Here is a 16,793-nt window from a genome sequence, read left to right as displayed (position 1 = left end):
ACTTGCTGGATATGGCAGGCACGTTTAGAATGTAGCTACAAAACAGGTTAGGCATTTCATAAAATGCTTAGAAATATGTGGCATTTGTAAGCCATGGACCTGGTGTTGGAATAGTTCACTGTCGTGAAATGCACGGATGCTAACATTTGTATGTATCATAAATATCAAACTTGTGTAGTGTGAGTTTAAAATTGTCTGGGTGAATTTTGAGTTTCAAGCCTTGGAATGAATAACAATATTATTGACAAGTTCTGTTTTCAGAAAGTATTAGCCTTCAATCAATGTATAGATTTTTATGTAAAAAGTTGCAGCCCATATTCTAATCAAACAATACCTTCTTAACACAAAAATTAAATCTTTAATAGTACATATCAGCCTGCCAGAAAACCACAGAAGTCTCTTCTGCATCTTCGTTGTTGTGGGAAGTTCATGCAGTCTTTTCCAAAGCATCTTTCTTCAGTTGGCTCAGTTTGGACACTTGAAAACTAATAGTAAAGATAAACAAAAATTCCCAAATACAGCTTAAAAAGGATACTAATTAAATGTACTTGATTACTTTCTGCCATAAGCTGCCAAAGATTACATTTGTTTCCCTGCCGTATCACAAGTTAAAATGCATGATCAAAGGTGAAAGCTGAAGTAAACTTATATAAGGATATATATAAGGATATAAGGATAAACTTATATAAGGATACATCCAATTTTTTCCAAATTAATTTTATTATAGTTCTAATTTTGCTCAAGTATTTTTTACAGTGTGTTAATTTATGTAAACATGACGGTAAAGCATAATTTACATTGATATTTTTTCATATGCAGGTTTCTACAATCCAAGAACTTGTTACTGGTTATGAAGCCTCTTTGAAAACTTGTGACCTTTTTAGTACATGTGGTAAGTGTCTAAGGTCTTATATTAATTACATTGTAATTACTAATACTGTTCATGGCAGTTACCAAGAACTGTTGAAGTACTGATACTTGTTGCAAGAAAATAGCTGTAATACCTTGTAGTATATAATATATAATAATTGTAATAAGAAAATGAATGAATGAATGCATTACAGAAAATATTTCCTGAATTTTCCAAGCTTTGTTTTTTCTGTTTGTTTTTCAAATGCAGTCTTCAACTTCAGTGGTTATTTTAACTTTTTCCATTTTGTTGCAGAAAACGGAGAGAAAGAGCCCCCAACAACACTGCTTTGGGTTCGTTATTTCCTGGCACAGCACTTTGACAAACTTGGCCAGTGTTCTTTGGCCTTGGATTACATTAATGCTGCAATTGCAAGCACTCCAACATTAATAGAACTATTCTATTTAAAAGCAAAAATTTACAAGGTAAAAAGTTAGTTTGGACGTGTGGCATACCTAGTTTATAAAAAAACCCAACTTGTCAAACTGGCATAAATTTGTGGATAGTATTTCAGTTAGCAATGGTTATGGGCATGGTTTTCATGCGGATTTCTTTTGGGGTGCTATTCTGTCAGGAAGAAAATGAAAACCCTTTAGTTTAGGTTTTGCAAAGCAAGTCACAACTTACAGCAAATTGTCATTCTGAAAAAATCTGTGGGCAGGGGAGAAGGAACAATAATACTGCCTTTTGTTACTTCTGAGGGAGAAATACCAGTAACTATAGATTTTTCAGATTTTATACTGAAAGCTATTTAATTTCTTCCTAACAGCATGTAGGTAACCTCAAGGAAGCTGCCAAATGGATGGATGAAGCACAGTCTTTGGATACTGCAGATAGATTTATCAATTCTAAGTGTGCTAAGTACATGCTGCGAGCAAATATGGTGAAGGATGCAGAGGAGATGTGCTCTAAATTCACGAGGGTAAGTATACTGCTTTAACGAAGAGAGATTTTGTTTGCCGCTGGCATTTTTTTTCACTCGTAACTTCTGAGCAAAACAAGAATTATCTTTTATTAATGTCCATTTTTAAGATAGTGCTCTTACACTTAATGGTAAATAACTATAGAATCACAGAACGGTTTGGATTGGAAGTGACCTTTTAAAGATGATCTAGTTCAACGCCCTGCCTTGGGTAGGGATGTCTTTTCAATAAATTAGGTTGCTCTCAGCCCCATTCAACCTGATTTTGAACACTTGCAATAATGGGGCATCCACACATTCTCTGGGCAACCTGTGCCAGCATCTGACCATCCTCACAGTGAAGAATTTCTTCCTTATATCCAATCTAAACCTACTTGTCTAAAACTCTTACACCTTGTTCTGTCCCTACAGGCCCTGGTGAAAAGTCTCTCTCCATCTTTCTTGCAAGCCCCTTTTATAGATTGAAAGGTTTCATTAAGGTTTCCTGGACCCCTCTCTTATCCAGGCTGAATAACCCCAACTCTCTCAGCCTGTCTTCACAGGAGAGGTGCTCCAGTGCTCTGCTTTTTCATGGCCCTCCTCTGGACCTTCTGTAATGAGTCCATGTCACTTTTGTGCTGGAGGCTCCAGAGCTGGATGCAGTACTCCAGCTGTATAGACCCAGTAAATACTGGAAAAATTGGTTGTTCAAAGGTAGCTGTCCAGAAGTATTTTTTTATTGCCATGTTTCTAAATATCTCTGGAAATGCATCCGATGAACACCTTGTTTGCAAAACTTGCTGCTTCCCAGTAATACCATCTGAGCTAACTGCGCAGGAATGTTCACTGTATTCGTTGTGATTTAGCATTAGCAAAAACTAATTTGGACTTGAATATTTCATTCCTTTAAGCTAGTACTACAGACAAAATTGTTAAAGCAAATCCTATCCTTAAAAGATGGGATAAGCACTTAAAACTGTATATTTTTGACATTAAACAAAATCTAGATTCATAAAGACCAGTTTTCCATATTGATTTATGTAATTAAATATGAAGACAGCTACTTGGTGGGATTTCATGAAGCACATAAATAAATTGAGCTCCTTAATATTTTCTAATTTTAGGTGTGAAAAGAACTGAAAGTGAATCTGACCTTCCTAGATATTTCTAGGAATGATTGAAAATTTGATAACTAAAGCTTGTCGTGTATGCTTGCCAGAAGTGTTAGAGCAAGAAATACAGAACTCTAGCATAGATATCTGTGGTAAGATAGGATAAATCTGGTCCTAAATAACTAAATGTTGTGAGTTGAACTGGGTTTTCTTTCTAGTTATAAAGACTGTTCTGAAAAGATGGTGGCTAGCATTCATGATATGTGGAATGTGTTTATTCTTAATCTGGAGCACTGAAAATTCGAAGAATAAATCCTAGGATTTTTTCTTGCAAAACTATGAAGTTATAACTACATTTATTTAGATTAACAAATTCTAAGAAACTTATCCATACTACATGATAAAGCAGTAAATTGGTGAATTTTTAGACTAGTAGATGCCACTTAACTGACAGGAAAAACAATGGAAATTATTTGCTGAATGTCAAGGTTTGTAAAAATAGTGTTGTTTTCTGCCTCCAATTTGTGAAAGTAAGATTGTTTATATGAGCATGAGTTAATCTTAAAAATCTGTTGAGACACTAATCTTGTTCAGATAATTCTTTTTTTTAAACAATTTAAATCTATTCTTTTCTATCTTGGGGAACATAGGGTATCACAAGTATTACTCCTAGTTGCTGGGTGGTTATATTCGTTTTCTATTGTGTTCCAAGTAGTTGAAGCGTTGATTGTTTCCTACTAACAGCCTGAAACTAGCCATAGTTGAAAGAAGCAGCTGGTAAAGTATAATGTCAAAAAGCGATAGTAATATTTGTTTCAGGAAGGAACTTCTGCTATGGAAAACCTAAATGAGATGCAGTGTATGTGGTTCCAGACCGAATGTGCTGCAGCTTATCAAAGGCTAGGGAAGTATGGTGATGCCTTGAAAAAATGCCATGAAGTAGAAAGGGTAAGTAGGTGCAAACGCTGTCAGTTTGTTTCCCTGTATTTCTCATATGGTAATGAAGACACTTGCTGATGTAATCAGCATGATTTTCTTTGGGTATAAAGTTTATAGTACAATGACTTTTAAAAACAGGTTAATATTTGATGTATTGTAATAAGTAAGATGTTCTGCCTGGCTATTACGTGAAAACTGGTTATTTGAAGTGGAGAGGATTCAATGTACAATGCCATGTCTCCAAACTATACACTATTTGTACATTAACTTTGTGTGGTCTTCTGCCAATTGTTTGTTTGGTTTTTTTTAATCGGAACAATTACATTTCAGTTGGCTTTTTAAGAGTGCCTAAGTCTTTGAACAATCACATTGTAGTTTTTGTTTACAAAATTCCATTTTTCTGGGTCTTTTTCATCCCCCTACTGACAGGTTCTCTTGGACAGTCAGTATTATAGGGATATTTCTATGCCTGTTAAAATTGCCTGTAGATACATCACTTGTAACTTTTTTTGATTAGGTGGAGATTAATAAATTAAGCAAGGGAAGTGCATAAGAGTTGTATGTTTTTTCTTTTGAAGCATTTTTTTGAGATAACGGATGACCAATTTGACTTCCACACATACTGCATGAGAAAGATGACTCTTCGTGCCTATGTAGACCTTTTGAGATTAGAAGATGTGCTCAGGAAACATGCCTTCTACTTCAAGGCTGCTCGATCAGCAATTGAAATCTACTTGAAGCTCCATGATAATCCTCTTACCAATGAAAGCAAAGAACAAGAAGTGAATTCAGGTATCTAGACCATAATGGAGGCTCACATGTGTATGACACATGTAAAAAGCTTATTAAGCTAAGCTACGTGCTATAGGATAAATGAGTTGTAACATACACAAGTTTTTCCTCTTTTCTGTCATGATTTGATTGCAAAAAAGAGATCATAGGTAACATCCTACAGCTTTCTTCCTCTCTGTTCTCCTCTCATCATATTGTTAAACTAGTACACAAATGAACCTAGCTATAGTTGGAGTACTTGGGGAGGAGTGGCATTTCAGAATATTAAGAGGAAAAATCAAATTCAGTTCAGCCATGTATTCATTTAAACAAAAGATAAATTTAATTAACAGATTAATTATGAAACAATGGATAGATTTTGGGGGAAATCAGTCTGAATTGTAAGAATTTAATCTTGATCTAGTGTATTTAACTTATTGCATAGTAATACTAGTTAACACTGCATTATATTTTATCATTTTTCATGTAACTTCAGGACCAAAGAATACATGGATAAGTGTATTAGCAAAATTGATACATTTAGGAAATTATTTTAAACTAGTGTTAAATGGGAAGTGGATTTTCTTAGGAAACCAGTGGGGTGTGGTTTGGAAAACTGAGGCTACAATGACAAATGAGTTCTGAGGTTTTTTTCTGTAAGATAAATAGTTGCTTCTCCTTTAGTGGAATCGCAGCATTGCAGAGGCTCGACTTACGGGGCAGGGGCTAAATTAATGACTAGCTCTTTGCAAAGGGAAGAATTTTTGACAATGGGAGTAAAAGTTAAATTAAACTGAAAATGCTACTTAATGTTTTCAATACAATCTTACCTTTCATTCAGAGGTGATGTTGTGGTTTAACCCCAGCTGGTAATTAAGTACCATGCAGCTGCTCCCTTGCCTCCCCCCTCACCCGGGGGGTGGGGAGGAGCATTGGAAAGGAATGTAAAACTCGAGGGTTGAGATAAGAAGAATTTAATAATTGAAATAAAAATGAAAGAACAATAATAATAACAGTAACGGTTATAACAAAAAGGAGGGAGAAGGGGAAAGGAATGAAATCCAAAGGGAGGGGAAAAAAGAAAACTAGTGACACACAATACAGCTGCTCACTGCCCACTGACCGATGCCCAGCCAGTCCCTGAGCACTGAGTGGCAGCCCTGGCCAACCTCCCCACCGCCCCAGTTTATATACCAAGCATGAAGTCCCATGGTATGGAATACCTCTGGCTAGTTTGGGTCAGCTGACCTGGCTGTGTCCCTTCCCAGTTTCTTGTGCCCCTCCAGCCCTCCTGCCTGAGAAACTAAAAAACCCCTGACCACATTGTTCCCACACCAAATTCAAGCCACAGCACTGCACTAGCCACCAAGAAGAAAATTAACTCCATCTCAGCTGAAACCAGGACAGGTAAATAATACGTTTTTCCCTATCTGCCTGTGTATAATGAAGTACATATAAACAGAGGCCCATTTCACAGCACAGTTCAACTTGCATCTTTTTTTGTCTTGAATTTTAATTTGTTTCTGTATATAATGTAAGATCTGTGTGTGACAGAGGGTCTTGGTAGCAATATGTCATAGAAACTGAGGTGGTGAAGAGAAGAACGTAAGAATTGATGTTCGTTTATTTGCCTGCTGTACATAGGGATTCAGTAGGGTCATCCACAGGGGAAGGCAGCACTGTATGAATGTGGTAAAAAGAATGCTTGCTTCTACTTGCTTCCCTGTCTCAGAATGGTGGGTGGCCCCAGCACAGAGGTCATGGTGCCATAGCCACAAAAAAGATGTGTTAGTCCCTCAGTAGCCCACACTTCTTTTCCTTGCCATGTTATCAGCACAAATCCTGGTTTCAGTGAAACACCACAGTAAACAGTGGAAATTACAGTATTACTCTGGCTAAACTTGTCAGGTCAGTGGGACACCAGGGAAGGAAAAAAAGGCGTGAATGGAAAGGCTGAAGGCTCCTTACTTCTGTGTAATCCTGTAGGAAACAGTGTTTTCTGTGTTCTGCTTTTCACGCAACTGTTTAACCTTTGTGCTTTTTTTAAATGCCAGTCCAGTCTAAAAATACAAACACAGCAAGCAGCCTTAAGATTCATATAATGATCCTGCTAACACATTCCAGAATATTTTACCGCTCCTCACCCCAAACAGTATCAGTTTTTGCTTGCATCCATATTAGATATTCCATGGCTCTTGCAGAAGGTCAGTGCAGTGATCATGGCTGTATATTACTCAGACACTTCAATGAAATATAACAAGCTTGTTTTAAGATGGAGTGTAAATCCATCTGGATGTTACTAGTTAGCATTAGAAGGAAGCTGAGCTACAGTCAATACAGGAGCTTAGTATTGCCCTTGAAAACCATTGTCCATTTTTTAAGGTAAAACATGTCATAGATGCAGCAACTTTATGTAGTTAACTTTTAAGATAGCTGAGGTTTCTCTGACAACTATGTAAGAGAAAATAGGCAAGATCAAGTGTTGTGCTGTGCTGTAAATAGTAATCTAGTAGTAATGTTGGACTATTTAGTAATGATAGTTTGTCAAGGCTGATACTTATGGAAATAGCTGTAAAATATGCCATTTTGATGTGGGGCAGGAAGGTAGTGGCATGTCTGAGTGTTGTTTGAGAGAGACGAGTTTTTTAATTAAATACTCTGTTAATATGAATTATCTGTTTGTTACCTTTAATCTGTAGAAAATCTCTCAGCCAAAGAACTGAAGAAAATGCTTAGTAAGCAAAGAAGAGCACAGAAGAAAGCAAAACTTGAAGAGGAAAGAAAACATGCAGAAAGAGAGCGACAGCAAAAAAATCAAAAGAAAAAACGAGATGAAGAGGAGGAGGAAACAAGTGGACCCAGGGAAGAGCTAGTTCCTGAAAAACTGGAAAGGGTGAGCGTGGTCTTTCCTGTTAAATTCATGTGATTATCATAAAAGGCCTATAATATGGCATTACTATCAGGTTCTTAAAGAATGCAGGGGTTTTTATAAGGTTGTTTTAGCATGAAGATATCTTTTTGTAGTTCAACTCTAGTTACACTAAAGAAAAGCAGTATTTTTACTCTGATAAATCAAAGTTCTATATTATTGGTATTGTTACTTTCTTTAAATTTTGTCCTTTCAAACGGTAGGCCATCCTTCATTAAAATAGATATTGAACAAAAAGATGGTTCTTGCCTGAAGAAATCTGGTTTTCCTACAGTGAGTAGAGGAAAAACTAACAGAAATTTAATGGCTGTTCAAAAAATTTGAAGACTTGAGTTCTTTGTGCTTAGAGAACTGTAGGCTATCTCCTTTATCACAGTAACTTCAGAAATTTAAGCTTGATGTCTAAGGTGGTCATATTTAACTGTTTCCTAAATGCTAAGTTACATCACCATGTACATTACATAAGCAGTGCCAGAGTTAGAATGAAGTTGTCTTTGTCACCATGAAATCATGAGTAAACATTTTAAAATCTGGTGTTTAAATACAAATGTTGTGGCTCAGTTTAGTTCAGAAAGCTATCTACAGTCCACTTTTGGCCTCTGATTATTCAAATGCTCTGAGTAGCAGAAACTACCCTTGGTGGGGGTTTTAACATTTATTTTAAGCTTTAAGTTTAACTGTGTTTTTATTAAAACAGGTAGAAAATCCATTAGAAGAAGCCATTAAGTTCCTTATACCACTTAAGAATCTTATTGGAGATGACATAGAAACACATTTATTAGCATTTGAAATATACTTTAGAAAAGGTAAAGTACTGCTTAATTTTATTTTTGCTCTACAAAATGTTAACTCTTCACTGCAGCCTGATATCTGAGTGTAGCTGAAAATGGTCTGGAATAGATATTTACTTTACTGAAGCTGGGGTTTGCATCATATCCAGGAATAATAGGGGAAATAGCATTTATGTTTAGCCACCCTTAAAACAAACAACCTAAGAGCAATATAGATTGTAGTATATACTAATAAATGCTGTAAAAAGATATTTGCAGTGTGATCTTCAATTATGTAGGGGGAAACAAAGCCAAATGGGTAGTAATATCATCTAAGCAGTGCTGCCATTGTCTGAGCAGCAGGCATTTCTATCTTATTAAGCAATCTGGATGGGGAAAAATAAATCTCTCTTCTAATTCTGTGTAGGCATTGATGTTTCTAATGTTTGTATTAGATTCACTAAAGAAAACAGTAGTTGATATAAAGAGGAAAAGTTCTGTATTCTTAATCTTGGCATGTTTTTGTTTTTTCTCCTTCCCACAGGAAAGTTTCTTTTAATGTTACAGTCTGTCAAAAGAGCTTTTGCTATCAACAGTAATAACCCATGGCTACATGAGTGCTTGATTAAATTCTCTAAAGCTGGTATGTATGTATGTATAGATATAGGAAGTTATATTGTACAAGGACATAACTATGTATTTTTGTAATGCATAAATACTTCTGAAATGCAAACTGATATAAAAAAATAAAAATAAATGGTTTATTTTCTATGGTAATACGCAAGAAAACACAGATTGTGCTATGCAGGGTACTGTACATGTACTATATTATACTCCTTCCTCTGTTAATCCACCAGGTGGACCCAATAGCTCATTTTGGCTAGAATTCACAGAGGAGTAGGTATTCCAAAGATTCTTGAAATTCTCAAGTTTTAAGAAAATACGTGGCAGATATGGGAGAAAGATTCTGACTGAAGCAAAGTATGTGTTGTGAACTTGCAGCAGAAAGTTTACATTACATAGTGCCCTTTATGAATGTCTCATCTATAAATGCATCAGTAATGCTTGTGTTTACCTGTTTTGAACTGAGATTTGTTGTTTCTTTCTGTGCCCAAATTTTAAAAATGGGAATTCTAGCAGTGATGTTTATGTGGTTTCACACTGTCTTCTACAGGTCTTTAAATGGCTTTTTTTGCTTCTCTCCTTCTTACCTTCCTCCTTCTAGTATCTGACCATAGTAACCTCCCAGAAATTGTGAGCAAGGTCCTAACTCAAGAAATGCAGAAAATCTTTGTTAATAAAAACTTGGAAAGTTTTAATGAAGAATTTCTCAAACACAATGCTACCTCCATTCAGCACCAGCTGTCAGGTTTGTGTAACTTCCTTAGTGCTCTTGAAAAGGAGATTGAGTGATTTAAATCCAGAATCTTTATCTGGAGTCCATAAATCAGATGTAAATGAGGCAGAAATTCATGTTTACATTGTGGGTTTTTTTTCCGACTGCTTTTACCAAGTTAAAAAAGCTCATCTACTTGTTTTATTAGATGCATAAGGAACTTGCTGCTTTTCTCCAAAAAGTGTGATCAAACCACCACAGTTATTTAAGTATGGAAGCATGGTTATTCCTCCTGTTGGAGCTTCTAGTTCTGAAACACTTAGAAACCAAAACATCCTATATATTAGAAGCAGTGCTTTTTCCTGTTTTCCTGTCAGCTGGAATGTCTCTGTTCCTATTCATAGCTTTGTCACATCAATAAAAAATACCATGACCATGACAAGCTTGTTATGCTACTTTTGCTTTTCTGCTTCATGGTCAACTGTGAATATGTTGAAATGTGACACTTACACTATTTGTGTAGAAGTAGCTGCTGGAATTAAGTCAAGGAAAGTTGGAATTTAAATTTATCATGTCTACTGAGTAAAGAAAATTTTGGGATAAAAATTGATGTCACCAGAGAAGCTAGTAGAGGAGAAACCAAAACACTACTTCAGCAGTTAAGAAGCAAAAATAGGTGTAGATTTATCAGGCAAAGTACTTAGAACAGTACTAATCTCACCTAGTTGGTAAAAGTTGCCTGTGGTCTGTCCAGAATTACTGGAGAAAGTTAGCTTCAGAGGATTGTTCATCTCTCTTAAAGGAAGGTTAGGTAACTTACCCCAAACTTAAGAGGCCATTAAAACATCCCTGTTTCAGGACAGCATCTTGAGAAAAATACTTGGCACAGCTTTCCTGTGAGCAGGCTCAAGAAGTCAAGTACAGATATCTCAGCAGGCAGTTGCTCCTTTCACTCTTGTCATTGTTGGGCATCTAACTGGATGTTTTCCAGGTTCTACTTTCTAGTCCTCCATTATTATGGAAAATAGTGTATATATAGTCACTTTGACATAGTGATTTTACAGGCTAAGACTCATACTTCCAAATTTGGCTTCACACTGCCTACATCTTTAGTGCCTTTGAGAAGAACCCAAGCTAGATCATTGACAGTGGCAGCACCCATGTTAGCGAGATGTCAGGGACCCTTTTGAAGCAGGCAGATCCGCATTCAGTGGAGGTGAGAGGCTTAAAAATGTGAAAGCTCCTTAGGGTCAATCAACAGACCTTAGGGTCCATTGATGACTGTCATCCAACAGCGTATCAATTTGCAGGCAGTGGGAACAAACGTAGAGATCAGGATTTTAAAGTGAAATCAGGAGTGAACTAACAATAGACATGTCCTTGGTAGCTTTAGGTCTTCACCTATGTGTTGTCGTCTTTTTATGCGGAAACTCGTTTGAAGCAATTGACTTATCTACTGTACAGTTTGTAACTTCTGAAACTCATCTTGAATTCAGGTTTGAAAAGGTAAAGATCTGAAAGACCTAAACCGGAAATCTGAGAGTACAGATGAGTTTTTTCTTAACTTAAAATGATTGCTAGTGAGCAAGCAGAATTTTAATACCTTTTCAGTTTCTGTACTGTTGTCTCCCTGACTTTAAACAAATGTAACTAGCTTAAGTTTAATTTTTTTGACATTTAAGACTCAAACCCAAATATATTCAGTCTAGCAGTTTATTCTCTGAAACTTTCTGGATTAAAAAAAAAGCAGTAAGAACTAGGAAACTTTCTTTAATTAGGAAAACAAATTTAATAATTAGGGAAATATGTTGAGCAGGAAGAGACAATACACTCAGAATGTGGGTGTTTAACTTCGTCAGTAAAATGATTTCTTAATCTTCTTGTGCTTTGTAGTAGATTATGTGGTGAGGTGTCATGTGTCTGGGCTTTGTGTTTGGGAAAAGGAAAGTGTACAAAATGCCTACATATTCTTTAAGGTGAGATTTTAAATTAAGGCAGCTGTGATATGAGGAGCAACACAGTATTTTGCAGAGATGCCCAGACTGGTTTTGATAAACTGCTTGTGGCCCAGTAAGTTGCATAGTTACATTAATGCAGTGTTTTGCTTGTCACCAATGCAGTCTAGTCCAGGCAAAGCACCAAACTTGCATTACACTTTCCTTGTACCTAAGCTATTTCATTCAGCTCCAGGTTAGTAGCCCAGCCTGACCTTACTTTCTGCCATACAGACATATACTGGTCTGAATTACTTCTAGACTGTGTTCCACAGTTGTTTAGTACCTGTACTGTTCACTTACATCCAATACTTTTCAAAGGAATTCAGAGTATCTCTGAGGAAATGTCTTTTACTCACTTCTACATCTGTAGGATGGATTTCACTTAGCCTGCCGATTTGAAGGACTCTGACATCAACATACTTTTAATGTGTATTTCTTGGCTGACAGGTCTTCAGTAGAGTGAGGCGTTTCACTTTTGCAGAAGCAGATCGGTGTTACTCAGTCCTTACGCTTCTAATACATTTCAAAATAGCTTTAGTTCTGTTAGTTCTAAGTTCTAAATAAGGGAGGAAAATAGGGTTGTTTAAACCTTGTAAGAAATCCTAATTCACATTGATGTGTAAGTTTTTGGATTCTGTGTGTCTGTGTATGTGGTATTACTACATTTAGGAACTCTGTTATGTAAATGTTGTGTTCTTTCTTGTGATAAGGTGCAAAGATGATGTATTTCCTGGACAAATCAAGACAAGAAAAAGCAATTGCTGTTGCTACTAGATTGGATAAAAACATGAGAGACAAAAATGTGAAGGTAAAAGATAGAGTATTTAAAGCTAAAAAATGTGGGCTTTTAAAGAATGTGTACTTAATTGCAGGGTAATGTGTGTGCTTCATATATCATGATAAATTAATGTTATTTGGAAGAACAAGGTTTCAGATTTTTCCCTGAAGTAACTAAGATACCTGAATACCAACAGAGAACCTGTGTTTGCTCAGATTAGTATTGTTTAACAGTACATCTTTTTAGTAATAAAATAATTGTAAATCACATATATTAACTGTTACTTTTGTTTCTCTAGACATTAACAAAGGTTTTTGAGGCACTGCTTGATGGCAGTTTTGGAAGCTGCCACACTCAATGTGAAGAATATCAAGCAGCATGTCATAAACTGTTTCCTTTTACGTCTGCCTTTATGCCTGCCACAAACGAGGATGATAGCAGCATTGCATCTGTGAATCATACAGCCATTAACCATGATTTGCTGTCTAATGAAATTTGAAGTAGTGTGTGCATACCTACATGCACACATGTATACAAAACTCTGACTCGTTACATGCTGGCTGGATACAGATCAGGGTTACTTTTCCAGGTTGTATTTTAATATCTTTAACAGGTATAAAACAAAATATTTGGATAGTTAAATGAAATGGAGTATGCTATTAGTTGGTTTTTTTTTCCCTCCCAACAAAAACTGCCAATATTTATGTAAACATTATCCTAATCAGCATTTTTCATGTTTATACTTGTACAGTTTTAAGTCTTTTAATAATCCATCAGCCCTCCCTCACAAAAAATATGGATGTTAAAGACTGCTTTCACATAAGTGTCATTACATATACAGCTAAATGTGATCATATCTTGTTAATAAATTATCATTTGAGCGTTTTTAGCAGATTAAGACTGAAGTGCTGCTTGAATTGCCCTCTTCGTCTTTTACTGTCCTTTAGGCTTTTTTGGTTTTATTTTCATTTTATTTTATCTTTCTGTTCCTTCAGTTTGGTTTCTTTTGAAGCACAGTGACATTGAAAGCATTGGGGGTTTGCATGTTTTTGTCAGGTGTGTGTCTTATATGGAACCAGTGTTGATGGATATGAAGATTAGGTCTGTGTGTTAAAAAAAATAATAAAAAACCCACAAACAAAAAAAACACCTTAAGGCTTTTTGAAAACTATTCTATCTACCTTGTGTTCCATAGCTATTGTTTCCTTAAGTTTATGGTCAGTTTAACTTTTCTGAATATCCAGAAGCAATTCCCTAAGAAAACATAATGAATTTGATACTGTTGTTTGTCCTGTGTCCATCTTCCCCTTCCTTCTCTTCCTTCTGGTTCCCCCCCATCTGTTCACTTACTGACACTTAAGTTGAAAAAGCTGCTCCAACTTTGGGCAAACGCAGAAGGTACAGTAATGGGGAATACAGTTCTTCTCTACAGCATAAAAATTCACCGGTAAGTTTAATGTATTACCTCCGTTAAAAGTCTTAGTTGTCCACTTACGGCTGATACTCCAGTACTTCTCATGCCTAAATACTGTTGCTTGAGGTGCTGCAAAGCAAACAGTGAGGAGTGTGTTTTACAATTAAAAACTGTTTAAGGGAGCACAAAGAGGCTGACTACAAACCATAATGAACCTTTTTCTTACTTTGTATTCTGGTGCATTAACTATTTAATATACAACACATCAAAATGGAAGTCTGAATCTAATATAACTATTTAAAGCATAGTATTGCTGGACAAAATGGCTACATATGACAGCTTTACATTCTGTAAGAACTGCTATCAAAACATAACTATACTGTGGCTTGTACAGAAAATCTGTTTCCTGGAAACTGTAATGGAATCATTCAATCCTGGTTTGTTTTTATTTCACTGCAATGTAAATAATTTCAGTAATATTAACTAGCCCCTCAAAGGCAAATATACATTCAAGAAGAGGGGATTTTATTAAGACAAATAAACTGTTCTAATGAAAATTCTCCTTTGTGTGTCATCTGTTTAGATTCAAAATTGTTGAATGGAAAACTCACTGTAAAATACTGCCAACATATGTTATGCTGTAATAAATTATTTTGTACACACTTGCCTTTCGTTTGGAGTTTTTGCATATTTATGGACATTAAACTTCAGCCCATCACATCCATTAGGTTTTTTCCATTCAGTTGCAACATCCACTGGTTTAACGTGAACTCTGTAAGTAGTTAAGGAAAAAACCCACCCCAAAACACCATTTAGCACATTGAGTCACATCTCTCTCTATAGTAACATGCTACCCTGAGAAATATGACAAGATGTTTTTGTCTTACGTATTGACTGCGTGCCATTTGCTGTGGAACAACTTGCTCAAAGATGTCTGAAGCAGGCAGGGAGTTGACATAATGGGATTGTTGTGCCTCAGCAATACCCTACATCCACTTCAACCTGCACATGAGGTGAAGACGTGAAGTGGTTACAGTGGTCTTCTGTCTTTTATAGTGACGATGGTTTGCTAGGGATTTAATTCAGGCCTTCAAAAGAAGGCTGCAGTACTACAGTTAAGTGCTAATCCAGTCCTCTGTATCTTTTTAGCTTGACGCTTTAGATTGGCATTGAGCAAAAATACCTGGGGTGTCAGCAGCAGTTTATTCCTTAAGAAAGCAGATGAATAGTTTTGATTTCTAGACTAATAAATTAGGAATTCTTTTGCAAACGCTAAAAACACAAAAAGTGAGTCTTCAGTCACCCAGTGTGTGGTGTGGTTTTCTCTTAGAACTGCTGGAGGCTTTCTCTTACTGCTGCTGAGTTTTTTCTTCAGGGCTGTCATCGCAGGTGTGAACTGCTTGCGATAGTATGTTCTTGGCAATCCTGTAGGCTAGACCATTGCAAAGAGCAGGTAGGGTAGTATGGGAAGGATAACAAGTAATAGAGAAGAACAGGTGTCAAGGAAAGGTGTTTTTCTTTAAACTGTTCTGAAAAGACTCAGTGTCTTTTCAATAACTTGAATTAGAAAAGGCATCAAACTTAACGGATTTGTTAAATTGTCCCAAAGGAAACGTGCTGTAATACATAAATGTTAAGTGTCATAGAATCAATGTGTCATATTTCAATGTTTAAATTTTATCAGCTGACCTAGCTCTACTCTTCCTTTCATACTGTCTTTTTCATTCTTGTTTTCTTCATCACTGTTTTGCTTTTTTTTCCCCTCTGCAACTTGTCATCTCAAAAATAGAGTCCACTTTGGCAGTCAGTTATAGTCATTCTTGCTCCACTCTCCCTTATCCTTTTTCTTTCTCTAGTAAATGTGATGTCCCAGGAGGTGACTTCTCTTTTTCTTACCAATCCATTGACATCAGGCTTAACTGCTTGGCTGCTTCAAGAATTTGTGGATCGAGTCAACTGGTGGGGGTGACTGTGAAGTTGAAGAACCTCACATCTTTGCCCCAACACAATCACACCCTACACCTCATCTTAGGTCTGAAATCTGAGACTGGCTACCCTCTCTCAAATGAGGCTAGCGGAAAATATGCTAGGCTGAGACTAGGATATTTCCTGTTTTCAGCATCACCTGTTCCATTGACCCACAGGGAGGTAGGAGTGACCCGTTTATGCTGCAGATCTCCTTCCTTCTGGAGCTCTGGCCTGGCCTCAATGCATAAAGAGCAAGGCAGCAAGGACGTTGCTTTAAGATTCTCTGTGGCCACCCACATGCAGACCCATGTCAATGAAGCTATTGATACATAGCGTATTGCAGCTGGAGACAAATCTTTGTGGTAAGGACTGTTAAGCTTTGTCTGATGGTAGCAGTGGTTCTGCTTAGAAAATTGAGTAGTGTAGGAAGTGAAGCCGTGATACCCTACAACTAGAGCTGTAGCTAAATCTTTGAAACTCATTCCTGATTCAAACCTGAAAAAATCTAGAACTGCTAAAGATCAAAAAAAATTTCCAGGTCTTGTAACATGCTTGAGTATTTTTATCCTGGGGGATGGGGTGGGTAGCAAAAAGAAGCCTTTGACTAATAAAGGAAATCATATTGTTTTCCTCTGGCAGATTAACAAACACATTCAACAATATATCACTACAGTTTTTTATCAGTTGTTTTTATCAATACTGTAGCTTCCCAATTTTGTGATGCATTGTCACAATCTCCTTCCAATTTAATCTTTGCCGGTGGGCGTGGTGTGATGTGTGCCCCAACCACCTGCAGTTACCTTAACATGGGATTTGTTGTCCAGGCAGAAGGAAAATGTGCGAATGCAGCAACAGCCTAGCAAAATGCTGCCTGCAGGATGCGGGACCTTGCTTATCGCTGCATACCCGGCAGTATTAGATAGTTGAGGGCATGGTTTAGTGAAGAGCTAATTCAGCTCGCTGAACTG

At 36.6% G+C, this 16,793-nt stretch overlaps 1 protein-coding gene across 7 annotated transcripts in view; it reads left to right on the top strand.

Annotated features, from left to right (window-relative positions):
- NAA16 (N-alpha-acetyltransferase 16, NatA auxiliary subunit) overlaps positions 1 to 14,522 on the top strand; it is a 78,872-nt gene extending 64,350 nt beyond the window's left edge. For 4 of the 7 annotated variants that reach the window (XM_056329903.1, XM_056329902.1, XM_056329907.1 and 1 more), the window contains 11 exons: positions 820 to 892; positions 1,166 to 1,335; positions 1,680 to 1,832; positions 3,743 to 3,871; positions 4,441 to 4,654; positions 7,333 to 7,526; positions 8,260 to 8,368; positions 8,877 to 8,975; positions 9,558 to 9,701; positions 12,376 to 12,473; positions 12,742 to 14,522. In XM_056329903.1, coding sequence (XP_056185878.1) covers positions 820 to 892; positions 1,166 to 1,335; positions 1,680 to 1,832; positions 3,743 to 3,871; positions 4,441 to 4,654; positions 7,333 to 7,526; positions 8,260 to 8,368; positions 8,877 to 8,975; positions 9,558 to 9,701; positions 12,376 to 12,473; positions 12,742 to 12,942 — 1,584 coding nt within the window. In that variant the 3' untranslated portion in view covers positions 12,943 to 14,522. Of the gene's footprint in view, positions 1 to 819; positions 893 to 1,165; positions 1,336 to 1,679; positions 1,833 to 3,742; positions 3,872 to 4,440; positions 4,655 to 7,332; positions 7,527 to 8,259; positions 8,369 to 8,876; positions 8,976 to 9,557; positions 9,702 to 12,375; positions 12,474 to 12,741 lie in introns of those variants that run through there. The other 3 variants (XM_056329904.1, XR_008820462.1, XR_008820463.1) reach the window with 3 other exon arrangements.
- The last annotated feature ends 2,271 nt before the right edge of the window (positions 14,523 to 16,793 follow it).

Source organism: Falco biarmicus, chromosome 2, assembly GCF_023638135.1.
Source record: "Falco biarmicus isolate bFalBia1 chromosome 2, bFalBia1.pri, whole genome shotgun sequence".
NCBI lineage: Eukaryota > Metazoa > Chordata > Aves > Falconiformes > Falconidae > Falco > Falco biarmicus.
This window is presented reverse-complemented; position numbering and strand designations above follow the sequence as displayed.